This window comes from Salvelinus alpinus, chromosome 22, assembly GCF_045679555.1.
Source record: "Salvelinus alpinus chromosome 22, SLU_Salpinus.1, whole genome shotgun sequence".
NCBI classification, from domain to species: domain Eukaryota; kingdom Metazoa; phylum Chordata; class Actinopteri; order Salmoniformes; family Salmonidae; genus Salvelinus; species Salvelinus alpinus.
In genome coordinates, this window is record NC_092107.1 from 27,994,647 (window position 1) to 28,012,423 (window position 17,777).

The following is a 17,777-nucleotide window of genomic DNA, read 5'->3' on the forward strand; positions in this document are numbered from 1 at the left end:
AGCACAATGACGGAGAACACGATTCTTATTCGTCACGCCGTGAGAGCACATACATGTTGCTTGGCCATCATGGTCACTGACTGAACAGGCATGCAGGTTATGTTCTCTAAAGCCTGTTTGTCATGCTTAGACCTAAACAAGTCTAACAAATCATGTGTTGACTCAATAAGGGGGGGGGGGGGTGTCAGTGTTGATCTTTCTGTTCCTCAGCCATACAGAGAGCTCATATACAACACCAGAGGGATTTAGAATAAGGTTTTGCAGCCTTTAGAAAGAAGATATGTCTGTGTCAAACAGGTATTGACGGTCTTAGAGAAACACAGGAGCAGAATGTATTAATTTCTCTTTCTTTGTCTCGGTCTTCCTTTTTACTCTGCCTTCTGCGTCTCCTTTACAGAGTTCCCTTTGAGTGTCTGTGAAGCTACATGGCCTTTGCTGAGCACACAAGGCCATAGATGTAACGCATGCATGCACTGACACACACCTGTTCCCAGTCGAGGAAGAAGCTTTGTCTTAAAGCAACGATTTAATTAGACACACTATGGGCCGACTGGCTGAAAGGAGGAATCCCCCATGCTCCTCCATCTTCACCATGCTGTCACTCGTTCTATCCACATGAATGTCAAAGAGAGAGGAGGCTGTGGGCTTCAAACGCTGTGCCGCATCCCTTCTATTCGTCTATTCCCCCATGGTGAAGGACCGTTTCAGAGAAGGAACACTCTCTCTCTCTTTTCTCCATCAAAGCGCTTTGAAAACAAATCCCTGTGAGGGTTTGGCTCAGGCTGAGAGGACTTCAAGGTGCGGGGAGCCCCCCGGAGCAATCAAATAGACAGAGAGAAACAAACTAATAGATTTTTGGGCAGTGGGGACGTCAGTGTCCAGACGAGGAAATCAACACTTTCATGGTCGTGTCTTGTGTCTCTGAGAAATATGGGCCAAAGGTTCAAATGTAACACCCTGCACTGCCTTGTAATCAAGTGTGAGTCTGCTTCCTTAGCTGTACATACAGAATATTTTCCTGTAAATATCAAACCAGCGTACCTTGATACGACACACGCCTCACAAATATTTACCACTACCACTCTCCTCAACACGTATTTTCCTCTAAAACATGCCTTGGCTTCTTAGCTAGAATTGTGCAGTCTTCATTGTGTGTTTAAATAGATACTTAAATCGTTGAGTTCAACTTAAATAAAACAACCTCAACTTCCTGTTAATCAGATCAAATGAAAACACATTGAACTAAACCTTACTGTAACTACCTTTCAGAACTGCTGGAGGGTAGTGTCCTGTACTGTACCTTTCAGAACTGCTGGAGGGTAGTGTCCTGTACTGTACCTTTCAGAACTGCTGGAGGGTAGTGTCCTGTACTGTACCTTTCAGAACTGCTGGAGGGTAGTATCCTGTACTGTACCTTTCAGAACTGCTGGAGGGTAGTGTCCTGTACTGTACCTTTCAGAACTGCTGGAGGGTAGTGTCCTGTACTGTACCTTTCAGAACTGCTGGAGGGTAGTGTCCTGTACTGTACCTTTCAGAACTGCTGGAGGGTAGTATCCTGTACTGTACCTTTCAGAACTGCTGGAGGGTAGTGTCCTGTACTGTACCTTTCAGAACTGCTGGAGGGTAGTATCCTGTACTGTACCTTTCAGAACTGCTGGAGGGTAGTGTCCTGTACTGTACCTTTCAGAACTGCTGGAGGGTAGTGTCCTGTACTGTACCTTTCAGAACTGCTGGAGGGTAGGGTCCTGTACCTTTCAGAACTGCTGGAGGGTAGGGTCCTGTACTGTACCTTTCAGAACTGCTGGAGGGTAGGGTCCTGTACCTTTCAGAACTGCTGGAGGGTAGGGTCCTGTACCTTTCAGAACTGCTGGAGGGTATGGTCCTGTAACTTTCAGAACTGCTGGAGGGTAGCATACTGTACTGTACACCGAAACACATTGTAATGCAGAACGTTGGCTCACAAAAGCCTTTGTAGTGGTGATATTGTTCCCTGTCTGCCCCTGGGCCTCTCAGTAGAGTTCTTCACAGATCCACCTGTACCCGAATACCCGAGACCCAATCCAGGACCCGAGCAGGTCCGGATCCAAAATTCTAAATAACGTAACGGGTGGGTCGGATCTGATATGATTGTCACGAGTCTCGGGTATGTGTAATTTTAACTGACTTGTCCGGAACGGCCTGTACAGATCCAAAGGTGACTGCTGCTGTAGAGAGAGAGACATTTTTAATTTGCTGCTCTTGCTTTTCACGAGAGGAGTGTGGCGCGTGTAGCTTGTTGTTGGCCAATCATAAGTCATCAAAGCGGCAATAAGCTACAATCATAGAGCCTCCGTGTGTGGCAAAAGTTAGGAGATAGGAGGGAGGGAGATATCTAATCAGTGGAAGATGTTTGATGATAAATAATCTAGCTATGGCAGCTATTGGTCTACTGTAGAGCGAGTCTGCTTGGTTGGTTGCTGTCTCTCATCCCTCCCTCCCTCCTCACAGTACAGCCCCTCACCCGCCTGCTAGAGCGGCTCCTCTTTCTCTCCCTCCTCTCGTGCTTTATCAGCTCTGGTTAATCAAGTAGCTTTAAAAAGTACTTTTCTGCTGCTTCCTTCACTCGGATAGGGTTTGGATCCAACCAGGTCTATACGGAACGGTTCTAGTTGTCCTCGGGTCTGTTCGGAACGGGTCTCTACATTTCTAAAATATATATTCATGCATATCGGGTCTGGGTGGGAAAGCCCCAAGTCCATTTCAGAACGGGTCCAACTTTTTGGACCCTTGAAGAACTCTACCTCCCAGCATTACACAACCCTCTCCAGTCCAGTCTGACCCTCAGCCAGTCACACTGTGAGGAATGACAATCACTCTTAATGGAGTCGTTTACAACTAAACACTTCGCAAACAAAGGAAAATATCAATATCCTGTTCCTAAATCAAAACAAACAATCAGGATAAACAACTTGTGTTACTTATAGAAAGAGGCAGCACTCAAATGAAACAGGCAGAGCAGTAAAGAGAAGCCCACTGCACAATTAATTCACACAAACCACTCTCTCACACCCTCACGTACACAGACAAGCACCCACCCACACAAACACACACACAACACAGGACAGTACAGGACAACACACAGAGCTAAATAGATCACCACCGGTGGTTCCAGTCATTCAGTGGAGGGTGTTATATCCCTGGTCGTCATGCTCACTCTGGTGTGGTGGGGCTTATAGGGTGTGTGTGGGCTGTTTTCATCCGCCAAACACACACACAGCTCTGTCCCTGCCGTGTCTCTCTCTAATTCCTCATGACTGGACCAGGGATTATGACAGGCTTCTACAATAATAATCTCACCCTGTAGAAACACCAGCCTTCTAGTTTCCCCCACCACTCGTGTATAAATAAAGGTATTACTATTCAAATAGGTAAGGAGAGAGCCTGTACTATAGGTGTGTCAGTCCTTTTCTTTTTGAGCCTCATCACCCCTACATAGATCAGAGGTCAGGTTAGAGTGAAAGACAGAGAGGAATGCTAAAATGGAGGGAGAGACTGAGAGGGCAAGGAATAAGGCGAGGTGTGTGTGTTCTGGTGCGGTAATCGATAAGGCTGTGATTGAGGTGACGTGGGGTGTGTGTGTGTGTGTCCCAGAGGAACAGGAGGAGCAGATGGAAGGCTATCTGCTGGGCCGGGGGCCAGCGGAGACAGGATGGATTTATGACACTGTGCTCTGATGAACTTCTGATTTAGTGAGCCGCTAAACCGCCCCACAGATGTGGGTGGCAGAGCTAGCAATGGAGCGAGAGCATGCCATTAATACGAGGCAGAGAGAGAGCGAGAGAAGAGGGCAGAGAGAGAGCGAGAGAAGAGGGTAGAGAGAGAGGGTAGAGAGAGAGGGAGACTATCATTCTAATGCTTCCATGGGAATATTCTCTTCCTCTCTGAAAGAAGCACACGTATCTTCTCTTTGGTTTTCATGGCAACACATTGACTAACTTCACTATAACGGAAGATAAATTAGAACGTGTCGTAGGGGACAAATAACCATATGATCGAATGGGAAGCTTCAGTTCCTTTCAGAGTTTTCCCAAGACATTGTCTGAGGCGGCGAACAAAGAGAGCAGCAAAGCAACCCTGACACAAGCACTTTCTGTACTGGCAAGGGATACACAGCTCTTCAAGGACAACGACAGGCATCGGCTTTGAAAGTGTAGGCATTAGGAACCAACAGCGCACTGTGTGACGTGGTCGAGGGGCACGAAACGGTCCATTTTGCTGATCCAAGATCAGTTTAGCTCCTTTCGCCATCTAATCTGACCTGGGCTTTGGGCTGGTAAGAACTGGGTTGAGAGCGCTCACTCACCTTCCTCTTCTTGAAAGCCTGTCTGGCCAGGTATCCTCTGCAGGCAGCCTGGAACATGGTGATGTTGCGTCTGGTCTGGACATCTCTCTGCTCCTCCAGTTTGGCCAGGGTCCCCGCTCTGAAGAACACCTGGTGAGAGACAGCGACAGTTAGATACTGATTAATCATGACACGAAAGTGAATTGTATTGAAGTCAGACAGGGAGCATGTGTGTGTGCAAGGTTGCACAATACTATGGAAAAGAAGTAACGTAAACAACGTAAACTTTTTCATTTGGGGGCATTGACGCATACAAACAAATAATTACATTAATTTGTTTTTCCATGATTATGGGAGTTGGAATCCCCCTAAAGATCTTCAACCATACATCTAGGATTCAGGGATTGCATATCAACTACATCAAGTCCTGTGTTTACTTTGAATTTCAATGGCGTTTACTTTGGGGGCTTTAAATTTAGTTGGATTACCTCAAACGCTTTAGTCATTTCCATTTTCTGATCTGCTCTGGGAGATTGGGTGGGGAGCTGCTGGTGGACTTCCCTACAGTTTCTCAGGCCAGAGCTGAGAGCTCATCAAACTCTTTGAATGTTGCTGAATTGCATTAGCATGCTAATAGTGTTAGTGGAAGAGCTATGCTTAACTTCACAAAATCCTCATTAAAACTCCCTTGTGTTAGCAACACATGCGGCTGCCACGGCTACAGTAAGGAAAATAACAAAGACAGGACGTTTCTGGGGAAACTAAAACGACAGGTAGAGTTGTGGAGAAACTTCTCTTGGATTTAGCCGTCATCTCCAGTTAGTCAGAGGCACTGTGTTTTCTTCAACTCGAAAACAATTGAGATGGTTCGTCTACAGAGTGTTTTGTTCAGATTTCACCAAGCGGCTCCTCAAGACGAGAGCTGTGGTGGTGTTATGCATAAATTGCATCATGACACATCAGGACTGATCTAACACAGTACTCCAGGGCCCTTAACAACCTATTATCCTCTATCAGAGGCACAGGATGAGAGAAAACACTTTACCCAGCACAGACAATCAAAGTTCAGAGCCCAGCTCTCAGGGAAGTGTGTGTATAGTCAAGCCAATAGCACATGCAGAGAGTGGGCTGGGCGCGGTGAAACCACACAGCACTAACACACCCACACTTCTCTGCTGTAGGGCAACGACTCCGACTGGAGAGGTTGTCTTTACCTCCAGAGAACATCGGATTGAGTTTGCTTCCTCTATTGTCAGTAGTAGAGGATTTATCACACACTGTATGGGCATTCTGTTAAATGGATCCAAAATGACATGTTAACAAATCAACAGCTTGCATGGTATGCTTGCATTAATAATGCTCACTTCTAACTGTTTCCCGGGTGCCGATGACGTGGATGGTGATGAAGGCAGACCCCTCCCTCTCCGATTCAGAGGGGTTGGGTTGTGCAAGACACATTTCAGTTGAATGCATTCAGTTGTGCAACTGACTAGGTATCCCCCATTGTCTTTGCCTATTCCTATGCAGTAGACTGTGTGTTCTACTCAGACACACTATCACATCACAACGAGGAGCCTGTAACTTTCTCGCCCACCATCACGACCCGCTAGTGATGCAACCACTGAGCAACGCCAATGGGATGTGTGATGTGTCACATTAAAGGCCTAGTCACACAGGCCTTCCCCCATAGCGGGATGAGCTTCTGCCTAGCAAAGACAGTCAGCGTGGACGAAGGAACATATTGGACCTCGTGGTCTCTGAATGCAACTCTAAAGGTCGACTGAGGTCGTGGGCCGTTCCAGTGGCTCAGTTGGGGCTTGGTGTTTTTCTCAGCATGATGAGAGATGGAAAGGCGCACACACACACACACACACACACACACACACACACACACACACACACACACACACACACACACACACACACACACACACACACACACACACACACACACACACACACACACACACACACACACACACACACACACACACACACACACACACACACAATCAAACATTGCCAATGTCAAACTTCCCTAAACATACTTTTCCTACTGTTTACTTCAGAACAATTCTTCCCTAAACACTTTTCCTACTGTTTACTTCAGAACAATACTTCCCTAAACATACTTTTCCTCCTGTTTACTTCAGAACAATACTTCCCTAAACATACTTTCCCTACTGTTTACTTCAGAACAATTCTTCCCTAAACACTTTTCCTACTGTTTACTTCAGAACAAAACTTCCCGCTGTCCTCTATTCCATGGACATTCTGAAAAAGCCTCCTCTGCTAATTAGCCATTCATCAGCCCGTCCTTTCCTTTGGATTTTCTATTTTGCATCTGAAAGGTTTGAATCTCACTGTGCTGATTGGTGTTTGTGGAGGGTTATCGGCACGCCACGGCAAAGCGCCACAAACAAAGAGAGCAGTCGCCTGCCAAAATCAATGGCTACAGGGAGCAACCGAAGGGACAACAACAAAGAGAAAGCCAGACATCTTTTTTTCTGAAGAAGCAGAAGAACTGTGGAGCAACCTTCCCCGGCCCAACTGAAAGTCAAGCCTGATCAGTGTGTGTGTGTGTGTGTGTGTGTGTGTGGGAGGGGGGGTTGTCAACCGCCAACTAACAGACAAAGGCTGCCAGCCCAGGGACCCAGCGGCAGCTAGGAACCAGTGCCACAGCGACAGACCTATGATTCCAAAGAGAAGGGCATGCTGGGTAAACAGCTGTCCCTCCCAGGCAGAGACAGAACACCTAGGGCCTGATTTAGACGGTGCCAAGCCTTCACACCTATTGTCATAGTGTCACCTGTAGTCATAACACTTTTACAAAGCATGTATTAATGGCTTATACATAGTTCATTATTAGTTAACGTCTGTCTGTCTGTCTGTCTGTCTGTCTGTCTGTCTGTCTGTCTGTCTGTCTGTCTGTCTGTCTGTCTGTCTGTCTGTCTGTCTGTCTGTCTGTCTGTCTGTGTGTCTGTGTGTGTGTGTGTTACTTACCCTGCTCAGGCCCATGTGGTAACTGCTGTTTTCCAAGTCCAGAGACTCCAACAGCTCCTCCACAGCCTGAAACAAACCGATAAAACGGACAGACAGATCAATGAAGAGATCAACAGAAATGGACAAACAGACAGACAGTGCTCCTGTAAAGTCAGCATCCCTCTGTCTTCGCCCCAAAGGACTGCACACAGCACCATAGCAACAGGCACACTCCCCTAACATCAGCCTATCCAACAGGAGACTGCAGACCGAAACAACTCAGCTACAGCTACGGCACCAAGCTAGCTATCTGTAACCTCCAATTCAGTCTAAATATGGGCTGTATCTAAAGCAGTCTCAGGAGAGGTGGAGGAGGAGGAGGGTCTTTAAAGTTCGACTACAAAGTGAAGTTGGAAGATAACTCCCATCCTCCCCCTTGAGGCTTCAGCTAACTTGAACAAAGTCCAGTGTTTCCAGATTTCTATGAAATATGACCTGTGATTAATTACAATATGAGTGAAATAGTTTTCCTTCCCAAAATGTTTTAATGAAATACGTTAAAAAGCAGCTTTTCTGTATTGGAATGGTGTGGGCATACCCCAAAAACAGAATGTTGTGGGTGTATGCCGGTCATTAAAAGTATTCATACGAGTAGCCTACTGATTGGTCAGCTCAACTTCCTCAGGAGGATGACATCATCCTAGCTGAGGAAAGAGAAAGCTTAATATTGTCACGCCCTGACCTTAGAGATTCTTTTTATGTCTCTATTTTGGTTTGGTCAGGGCGTGAGTTGGGGTGGGCATTCTATGTTTTGTGTTTCTATGATTTTCTATTTCTATGTTTTGGCCGGGTATGGTTCTCAATCAGGGACAGCTGTCTATCGTTGTCTCTGATTGGGAACCATACTTAGGTAGCTCTTTTTTCCACCTGTGTTTGTGGGAAGTTGACTTTTGTTTAGGGCACATAGCCTGTAGCTTCACGGTTAGTTTTTTGTAGTGTTTGTTGTTTTGTTCGGCGTCATTTTTATAAATAAAGAGAAAATGTACGCTCACCACGCTGCACCGTGGTCCTATTTTTCCAACGGCCGTGACATTTATTTTTAAAGTCTCTATGAGGTGGGGTTTTTGAAGTATTTTCTCTCCAATTTATGCTTTGGCCACAAATACGAGTATAGGATGAGTCAACCACATTATTTGAGTATGAGCTAACATAATATGAACGTTTAAAAGTGGATAGTGGACAGTTACTTAAAGGACTGTTGGCAGAGGATCTCCGCAGGATTACTGGATCTGGTAGGTAAACAGGCTCAGTGGAGGATAAAGCCACTTCAGCCACAGTAACACAGCAACAGTAACGCAGCCATACAGCCCAAGCTAAGATGAAGAGACAGACAGGCTTCTAGCTCTGAGAGAGAGGGCTCTGTTTGAGTTCTCTCTGGGAAATAAAAATACATTTTCTAAGATGCTGACGCAGGGGAAAACCTCTTACTCCCTCTTGCTTTCTTTCTGTCTCTCCTCACTCTCTCAGTCTGTCTATCTCCAGAGAATGAAGTACCTTTTTGTCCATTCATTATTTCTGAGCAGGCTATTCTTCCTAAGCATGTCTCCAAGGAGTCTGGTTTCCTCTTTAACTCTTCTATAGCTCACTGTATGTTTTAGCTGTGACAGAGAGGACCTCTTCAACAGCTCTACTTCAAAAACACAACCTCCTTACACAACAATAAAAATAACATTTCAGCCAAGAGAACGTCTATATCATTTCTTAATTTCCAGCTACAACGGTTCATATTTAATATTTCTACATCTGAAAATATATGTTTACTGGATTCAGAAGTTTTAAGCACACATCTGAGTAGGTAGGGTATGCTAATAGCTGTAGGTACTGAAGACAGAGAGGAGGAAGAGATGGAAGGGGAGGACAGAGAGGAGGCACGTAATTAATCAGCACACCAGCCGCATGCTGCCAGCCAACCTAATCATAATTAATTACACACAAGAGAAGATCTAGGATGGGGGAGGGAGGGAAAGAAAAGAGGGAGAAAAGGAGGGAGGCTTTTATATTATCATTCGTGGAGGGAACGCCTCGACACTCACCCTCTTCTCGTCTGTGACCATGTAGTGAAGTCCGTGCTTTTTGGTCAGGTCGGGCGCCAGCACGTCAAAGCGCCGTCGGAACTCGGAGAACACCATGTGATCAGGGTATCCTTTATGGAAAAGGCAAAACAAGGTCAACATTTATCTAATCATTTTTATTTCTCATACAGTTCAGAATTAAGGGGGAAAATGTCCCTCTCCCATGACCTAGCTTGACTTGAGTGGTGTCCAGTCTTACCTTGTCTGTAGATGCGCAAGGCGTCGATAAGCTTAGATCCACGGAGCTGAGCCCTCAGGAGGCCCACATCCAGCTGCATGAGGCCTGAGTCGCAGCTCTCTCCGTGGGCCACGCGCGGCTCCATGCCAACTCCCACCGCGTCTGCCTTGGGCAGCAGGCAGTGGACAAAGTGAACCCTGGACCTGCGCACCGTGTCCAGCAGAGCATCCTGGAGAGACAGAGGGCAGGGAGTTAAAGCATTAACACACACACACAAGAACAAAGGCAAATACTTCATTTTGTACACATTTGCATGTATAAATACATGTTAATATAGTTTTATTTGAATAACACAATTGTCATACAAAGTTCTTAAGAGCAACTTGGGCCTAAACTAGAGGTCGACCGATTAATCGGAATTTGCCGATTAATTAGGGCCGATTTCAAGTTTTCATAACAATCGGAAATCTGTATTTTTGGACACCGATTTGGCCAAATGTTTTAAATATATTTGTACATTTGTTTTTACACCTTTATTTAACTAGGCAAGTCAGTTAAGAACACATTCTTATTTTCAATGACGGCCTAGGAACGGTGGGTTAACTGTCTTGTTCAGGGGCAGAACGACAGATTTTTACCTTGTCAGCTTGGGGATTCAATCTTGCAACCTTGACCTTAACTAGTCCAACGCTCTAACCACCTGCTTTACATTGCACTCCACGAGGAGCCTGCCTGTTACGCGAATGCAGTAAGCCAAGGTAAGTTGCTAGCTAGCATTAAACTTATCTTTAAAAAACAATCAATCAATCATAATCACTAGTTATAACTACACATGGTTGATGATATTACTAGTTTATCTAGCGTGTCCTGCGTTGTATATAATCGATGTGGTGGCATTCGCGAAACAGGACTGTCGTTGCTCCAACGTGTACCTAACCATAAACATCAATGCCTTTCTTAAAATCAATACACAAGTATATATTTTTTAAACCTGCATATTTAGTTAATATTGCCTGCTAACATGAATTTATTTTAACTATGAAAATTGTATCACTTCTCTTGCAACAGGGTCAGGGTATATGCAGCAGTTTGGGCCGCCTGGCTCGTTGCGAACTGTGTGAAGACTATTTCTTCCTAACAATGACAGCCAACTTTGCCAAACGGGGGATGATTTAACAAAAGCGCATTTGCGAAAAAAGAACAATCGTTGCACGACTGTACCTAACCATAAACATCAATGCCTTTCTTAAAATCAATACACAGAAAAATATATATTTTTAAACCTGCATATTTAGCTAAAAGAAATACAGGTTAGCAGGCAATATTAACCAGGTGAAATTGTGTCACTTCTTTTGCGTTCATTGCACGCAGTCAGGGTATATGCAACAGTTTGGGCCGCCTGGCTCTTTACGAACTAATTTGCCAGAATTTTACGGAATTATGACATAACATTGAAGGTTGTGCAATGTAACAGGAATATTTAGACTTAGGGATGCCACCCGTTAGATAAAATACGGAATGGTTCCGTATTTCACTGAAAGAATAAACGTTTTGTTTTCGAGATGTTAGTTTCCGGATTCAACCATATTAATGACCTAAGGCTCATATTTCTGTGTGTTATTATGTTATAATTAAGTCTATGATTTGATAGAGCAGTCTGACTGAGCGGTGGTAGGCAGCAGCAGGCTCGTAAACATTCATTCAAACAGCACTTTCGTGCGTTTTGCCAGCAGCTCTTCGCAATGCTTCAAGCATTGAGCTGTTATGACTTCAAGCCTATCAACTCCCGAGATTAGGCTGGTGTAACCGATGTGAAATGGCTAGCTAGTTAGCGGGGTGCGCGCTAATAGCGTCTCAAACATCACTCGCTCTGAGACTTGGAGTAGTTGTTCCCCTTGCAGAGGCTTTTGAGGAGCGATGGGTAACGCTGCTTCGAGGTTGGCTGTTGTCGATGTGTTCCTGGTTCAAGCCCAGGTAGGGGCGAGGAGAGGGACGGAAGCTAAACTGTTACACTGGCAATACTAAAGTGCCTATAAGAACATCCAATAGTCAAAGGTATATGAAATACAAATGGTAGAGAGAGAAATAGTCCTATAATTCCTATAATAACTACAACCTAAAACTTCTTACCTGGGAATATAGAAGACTCATGTTAAAAGGAACCACCAGCTTTCATATGTTCTCATGTTCTGAGCAAAGAACTTAAACGTTAGCTATCTTACATGGCACATATTGCACTTTTACTTTCTTCTCCAACACTTTGTTTTTGCATTATTTAAACCAAATTGAACATGTTTTATTATTTATTTGAGGCTAAATTGATTTTATTGATGTATTATATTAAGTTAAAATAAGTGTTCATTGTATTGTTGTAATTGTCATTATTACAAATCCATTATTATTATTATTATTATTTAATTTTTTAAATCGGCCGATTAATCGGGATCCGCTTTTTTTGGCCCTCCAATAATCGGTATCGGCGTTGAAAAATCATAATCGGTCGACCTCTAGCCTAAACCCTCTCAAAGAGGAAGCAGAGGTAGGCCTTGGGTAGGGAGAAACCACCCCACTCACCACTTGCAGTTTGATCTGGATACAGAGGCTCCTCTTCTTGACAGCGGCCATGCCGGTGGTGAAGGTCTTCCTCATGCTAGTGGCTCTGCGGAGGGCCAGCTGAGATCCCCCCTCTAGCCCTGCGATGGAGCCAGACAGCACTGTGGGCCCTCCACTACGACTAGAGAACAGACTGCTGATGTTCTTCCTGTGTGTGTGTGTGTGTGTGTGTGTGTGTGTGTGTGTGTGTGTGTGTGTGTGTGTGTGTGTGTGTGTGTGTGTGTGTGTGTGTGTGTGTGTGTGTGTGTGTGAGAGAGAGTGAGAGTGAGAGGAGAGAGCGAGAGCAAGAGAGACAAAGAGGTCAGTATATTTTCTTTGTAAAGTGCTACTATGGAGAACAATCAGTGAATTAAATGTGTACTTCTGTGAGTCCTGCAGCAGAGTGGCAGCATTCTGGGAGGCGGGGTTCTGCCTGGCGTGGCTCAGCCAACCCTGAGCATCGTACTCCACCCAGTCCGTCCCGTGGCTGTGGCCCAACAGGAAGTGATGTGGCTTGTCGCTCTTCAGGAGCAGGGCGTGTCCCTTGTTGTCCCCCTGGTCGGGGCCATAGTAGCTGAAGAGTCTCTCCAGCAGAGTGTCCTCAGAGCCCCCTGGCTGCACAGCCTCCTCCTCCATCAGCCACAGCAGACCACGAGCTTCATCTGTCCGCGCCAGGGTGCGCACCTGGGACCATCGCAAGAACACACACAGGTTAGAGAGGTGGGGATCTATCACTTGAGTCTAACACAAACACAACTGAATCAGCTGTGCAGAAAGCTTAGGTCCACAGCTCAGTCCAACACGCAGGTGCAGCTTTCACAAGCACCTCAGACACACAAATTAGGCCACAACAGAGACGCTCACCCATCTCCACTCCACCAGTCATCCACAGCTCCTCTCATCCATCCAATCACGACACTTAACTCCATACACAGCAACACTCTCCAAAACCAATAAAGCAACCTACTCTCCTCTTTTTTTACTCATGGTTTAAATGTCCCAACACGGCCTTTATCCCTGGCCCAGTGTTGCCATAACATTACACCTGCTTAGCTGTGACACTTGTAGAAACTTCTCATTATGCACCAGCACAGTGTTCAAACAACCTAATATGATTCAACATCTCTGAACAAAACAAGTCATTTTGTAAAGGCAATCCTAAAGTTTCGGTAAATAAGAAGCTATAAGAGAGATGAGTCTTTGCTTCCTCATTCTAGAGCTGCTATTAAAATCCACTCCTGGGCAGTGGAGCATTTAGAAACCTTGCTCTCTGACAGTCCACTTTGATAATGAATGGTGTTATTAATGTGAGAGTGTAGACTCTCTGTGGATGGAGGGAGGTGCAGGCAGGGTATCTTCACCACCACAACCTACTGAAGCTAAAGCCTTTTAAATGATTTGCCAATTGAATTATTTCACTGCTAGAAGCAGTGCAGATCTGTTTCACTGAGTTGGTTTCTGTAGTAGCAGTCAACTAATTAATTGCCAAGTCAGGTAAATCTCACATCCTTTTCAGAGAGACATGACAAATAAGATCCTCTCTTATTCAGAACAATCCTATTCCCTTACAGTATTTGGCACAGTAGGCTGGAGGTGGATGACGTGTGGATATTACTTGGATTGTAATATAGCATTTTGTCAGGCGCTCCTCATCTAGGTCTATAGCTCTGTTGATCTTTTCATGATGTCTTTTTCTAGGAGTGTGAGCTGGTTTCCAATAAGTATGGCGCTGGTTCAATAGCGTTTGTTTGCCTGACTTATAGCCGTGTTTGGCCATGCATGCCCTTGTGCACTCATTCACTGACACATACACACACAAACACACACATGCAAACCGCACACACACACACAAACAAACAAAGTTATTTACTTTCGTCTCAACTTTTCAATCAATTCCTGTGTGACCCCATCCTCATTACCTTTTGATCTAATTCTTGTTAATGTCACTTTCGCATTTCTGTTAAGAGCGTGTGCCATGCAGTCGTCTCATAAATAAACTGAATTGGATAGCTTTGCTCTGAGAAGCCAACCCTGACTGAAAACGTTTCTCAACAAATCAAGGGGAAAGGAATCAAACTTGACTGCAATTAATATCTTTGATGTGGGATGAATTCTCCCCCCCCAAAAAAGCCAAGTGAATTGGATGGAGGTAATAAGCCTGACATGGTACACACAGTCATTTGTCTAAGTCACAAAGTTCAAGATTCTATTTGAATTAGGGGAGCCCTATCATTGGCAAAGAAGAGAGAGAGTAAGGACTGTGTTTAACCCCACTTGACGCTCACAACATGATGAAATCCAAGATAAAGTCCACTCCTGATACTGTACATGCAAAAGAGGCACAGATAGATTCTTCTTACCAGCGCTTGGGTTGATGCTTGGTCTATAGCTGCTACCGACATTGAGGTACTGGACCCTATGTCATCTAATGCAAGCTCTATGTTTTCCTAGATGGGAACAGAGGGGTTGGTTAGGTGGGATTGGAGTCAGTGATTTTCAGAGATCCTCTTATGTAAGAGTCTATAGGCAATGACATTACAATTAAAAAAGCTCAATCTGACGTTCTATGTTATTTTCATACTAAAACAATACAGGTATGTTAATGACGATTATGATTTTATTCTTCAGGGAAGTTTAAAAATACCAAATCATTGGTATCCTGTTAGTAAGAATACTTCTACTATGTAATGGTGAAGGTATTTGTTAGTGCTGTACATCTCTGTATATCTCTGCACCTCCTTATATCTTTCCAGCTCCTGTACAAAGGTGCGTTCGTGGAACAGGGTCTGCAGGCGTTCCTGGGCGTAGTTGTGGCACAGCTCCTCGAAGGTGGCACCGCGCTGGCGCTTGGCCATGCGAGGGTTCTGGAAACCCGGTGTGTCCACGATGAGCAGAGAGCACAGAGAGTGCTGACTGGACTTCAGAGCTCTGACACATGATACAAAGGGTGAGAACACACAGAGAGAGCGAGAGAGAGAGAGAGAGAGAGAGAGAGAGAGAGAGAGAGAGAGAGAGAGAGAGAGAAAGAATGACAGAGAGAGAGAGAGAGAGAGAGAGAGAGAGAGAGAGAGAGAGAGAGAGAGAGAGAAAGAGGACAGAGAGCGAGAGAGAGAAAGAGGACAGAGAGAGAGAGAGAGAGAGAGAGGACAGAGAGAGAGAGAGAGAGAGAGAGAGAGAGAGAGAGAGAGAGAGAGAGAGAGAGAGAGAGAGAGAGCGAGAGAGAGAGAGAGAGAGAGAGAGAGAGAGAGAGAGAGAGAGAGAGAGAGAGAGAGAGAGAGAGAGAGAGAGAGGGAGAGAGAAAAAAAACAGAGAGAGAGAGGAAAATGGAGAGAAAGATGAAGAAAACGGATGGGAATAAGAGCCATTCAAAGAGAGCAATATTGTAAATAAATGATGGTAAAGTAAGAAATATAAGAAAGAGGACAAAAGAGAGATGAGCTGACAGACCTGTTAACGAGGGAGATAACGAGGGTGAAGAGCTCTGAGTACAGGCCTGAAGCCATGGCCTCCAGACAATCCAGGGCTGTGATCTTAGAGACTGACGGAGAGGGAGGGAGAAAGAGAGAGGGAGAGAGAGGGAGGGAGGGAGAGAGTGGGAGGGAGAGAGGGAGAGAGAGAAAGAGAGAGAGCGAGAGAGAGACAAATATGTGTTTATTTATTTTCCCTTTTGTACTTTAACTACTTGCACATCGTTACAACACTGTATATAGCCATAATATGACATTTGAAATGTCTCTATTCCTTTGGAACTTTTGTGAGTGTAATGTTTACTGTTCATTATTTTTTTTAAATTCCACCTATATCGCTTGCTTTGGCAATGTAAACATATGTTTCCCATGCCAATAAAGCCCCTTGAATTGAGAGAGAGACAGGGGAGAAAAGGAGTTGTGAGTTAAAAAGCACACGCATAGTCTTTAGTATGTTATTCTACTCTATTTATTTAATTCAACTTCATATTGGAGACTGGTGGTCTCTGAAGGTCCCTTACCTGAGCTGTCTCCTGCCCCGGCCTCGTCGGGCCCCCCGCGGAAGGAGGTGGACCTCTGCAGGGCACCCTTGACCTGGTGCTTGAAGATGGAAGAGGAGAGCTCCTCCAGAGTGCAGCCCAGCAGGTAGGCTGCCTTCTGGGCCCACTCATGACGGGCAAACTGCTTACGGCCAGCTGGGGACCAGGGACAGCATACACAAGTCAGAACCCCTAATCACTGGCTATTAGAATTAACTCAATGATCTCTTCCATACTGTATGTAGCTCAATGCTAAACACGAAGTTGGTTGGGGCATAGTGTTTTTCTATCCCAATAAAGCTACATTAATAAACGCTAACAAACAACTCCATCTTTTGAGCTTTGAGGCCTCCTCTACCTAGACTGGTAGACTGGAATAACCACCTTGGCTCAAAGAGCAGGATTGAACTGAACAACCCCAAGACTAGACTGCTAAGCACTGTTAGCTGGTTTTACAACAACTCTCCGTCATCCCATGTTACTGGCTTCGTGTGGCGGATCACCCCCACTCTTTTCTGGAGAGCTTTCAAAGCTACAGAGACACAGCGACTCAGGCAATATGGTCGCCTCTAACCTCTCATCAAACAACACTCTGCCACAGAGTCCAAGAAAAACATTCTAGACTAGAGAGACAGTTAGAACATAGAGAATCAAAACAATGTTCTGACACAAACAACTAGAAAGTAAGTTCCCCTGTGGGTTGGGGAGGGGGGGCGGGAACCAAACAGGTTCAAATGAACAAGCTTTGCTTTTGGATTGGGTCTGAATAATAATAACAGTGCTGTGGAATTGGAAGTAGGCGACATGGAGAGACATCAGACAGAGAGCTTTAAAGGACAACAAAGTTCTGATTCATGAGGCAAAGGAAGAGAGAGAGTGAGAGAGAAAGAGAGAGAGAGAGAGAGAAAGAAAGAGAGAGAAAGAGAGAGAAAGAGAGAGAGAGAGAGAGAGAAAGAAAGAGAGAGAAAGAGAGAGAGAGAGAGAGAGAAAGAAAGAGAGAGAAAGAGAGAGAAAGTGAGAGAGAGAAAGAGAGAGAGAGAGAGAGAGAAAGGGAGAGAGAGAGAAAGAGAGAGAGGGGGAGAGAGGGAGAAAGATAGAAAGAGGGAGAGTGAGGGAGAGTGAGGGAGAGTGAGGGAGAGCGAGAGAGCGAGAGAGAAATAAAATAATAAAAATGCTCAAGACAGAACGTCTGGGTAGAATGATAAAGACATTAAGAAAGACGACATATCAACGAGACTAAGTTAAAACGAAAGAAGAGCTTGGTTTAATGTTGTTTGTTCCATTACCTTCATCGGCCTCTACATGTAAAGGGTGCAGCATGCAAACATGCAAGTAGAGAGAGAAGGTTAGAAACACAGTTCATGTATTAACAATTTACATTTATCACTGGAGAACAGACATGTTATCATACACTGAGTTACAAAACATTAAGGACACCTGCTCTTTCTATGAAATAGACCGACCAGGTGAAAGCTATGATCCCTTATTGATGTCACTTGTTAAATCCACTTCAAATCAGTGTAGATGAAGGGGAGGAGTCAGGTTAAAGAAGGATTTTTAAGCCTT

General features: G+C 44.9%; 1 protein-coding gene across 10 annotated transcripts in view; it reads right to left on the reverse strand.

Moving 5' to 3' along the window:
• The window catches only part of myo18ab (myosin XVIIIA b), a 170,922-nt gene that overhangs the window by 53,674 nt on the left and 99,471 nt on the right, over window positions 1-17,777 (reverse strand). For all 10 annotated transcript variants that reach the window (XM_071359799.1, XM_071359797.1, XM_071359798.1 and 7 more), the window contains 10 exons: window positions 16,194-16,367; window positions 15,653-15,743; window positions 14,941-15,133; window positions 14,566-14,652; window positions 12,588-12,889; window positions 12,188-12,374; window positions 9,635-9,842; window positions 9,397-9,506; window positions 7,325-7,390; window positions 4,343-4,471 (listed from right to left, as the gene is read on the reverse strand). In XM_071359799.1, coding sequence (XP_071215900.1) covers window positions 4,343-4,471; window positions 7,325-7,390; window positions 9,397-9,506; window positions 9,635-9,842; window positions 12,188-12,374; window positions 12,588-12,889; window positions 14,566-14,652; window positions 14,941-15,133; window positions 15,653-15,743; window positions 16,194-16,367 — 1,547 coding nt within the window. The remainder of the gene's footprint in view (window positions 1-4,342; window positions 4,472-7,324; window positions 7,391-9,396; window positions 9,507-9,634; window positions 9,843-12,187; window positions 12,375-12,587; window positions 12,890-14,565; window positions 14,653-14,940; window positions 15,134-15,652; window positions 15,744-16,193; window positions 16,368-17,777) is intronic.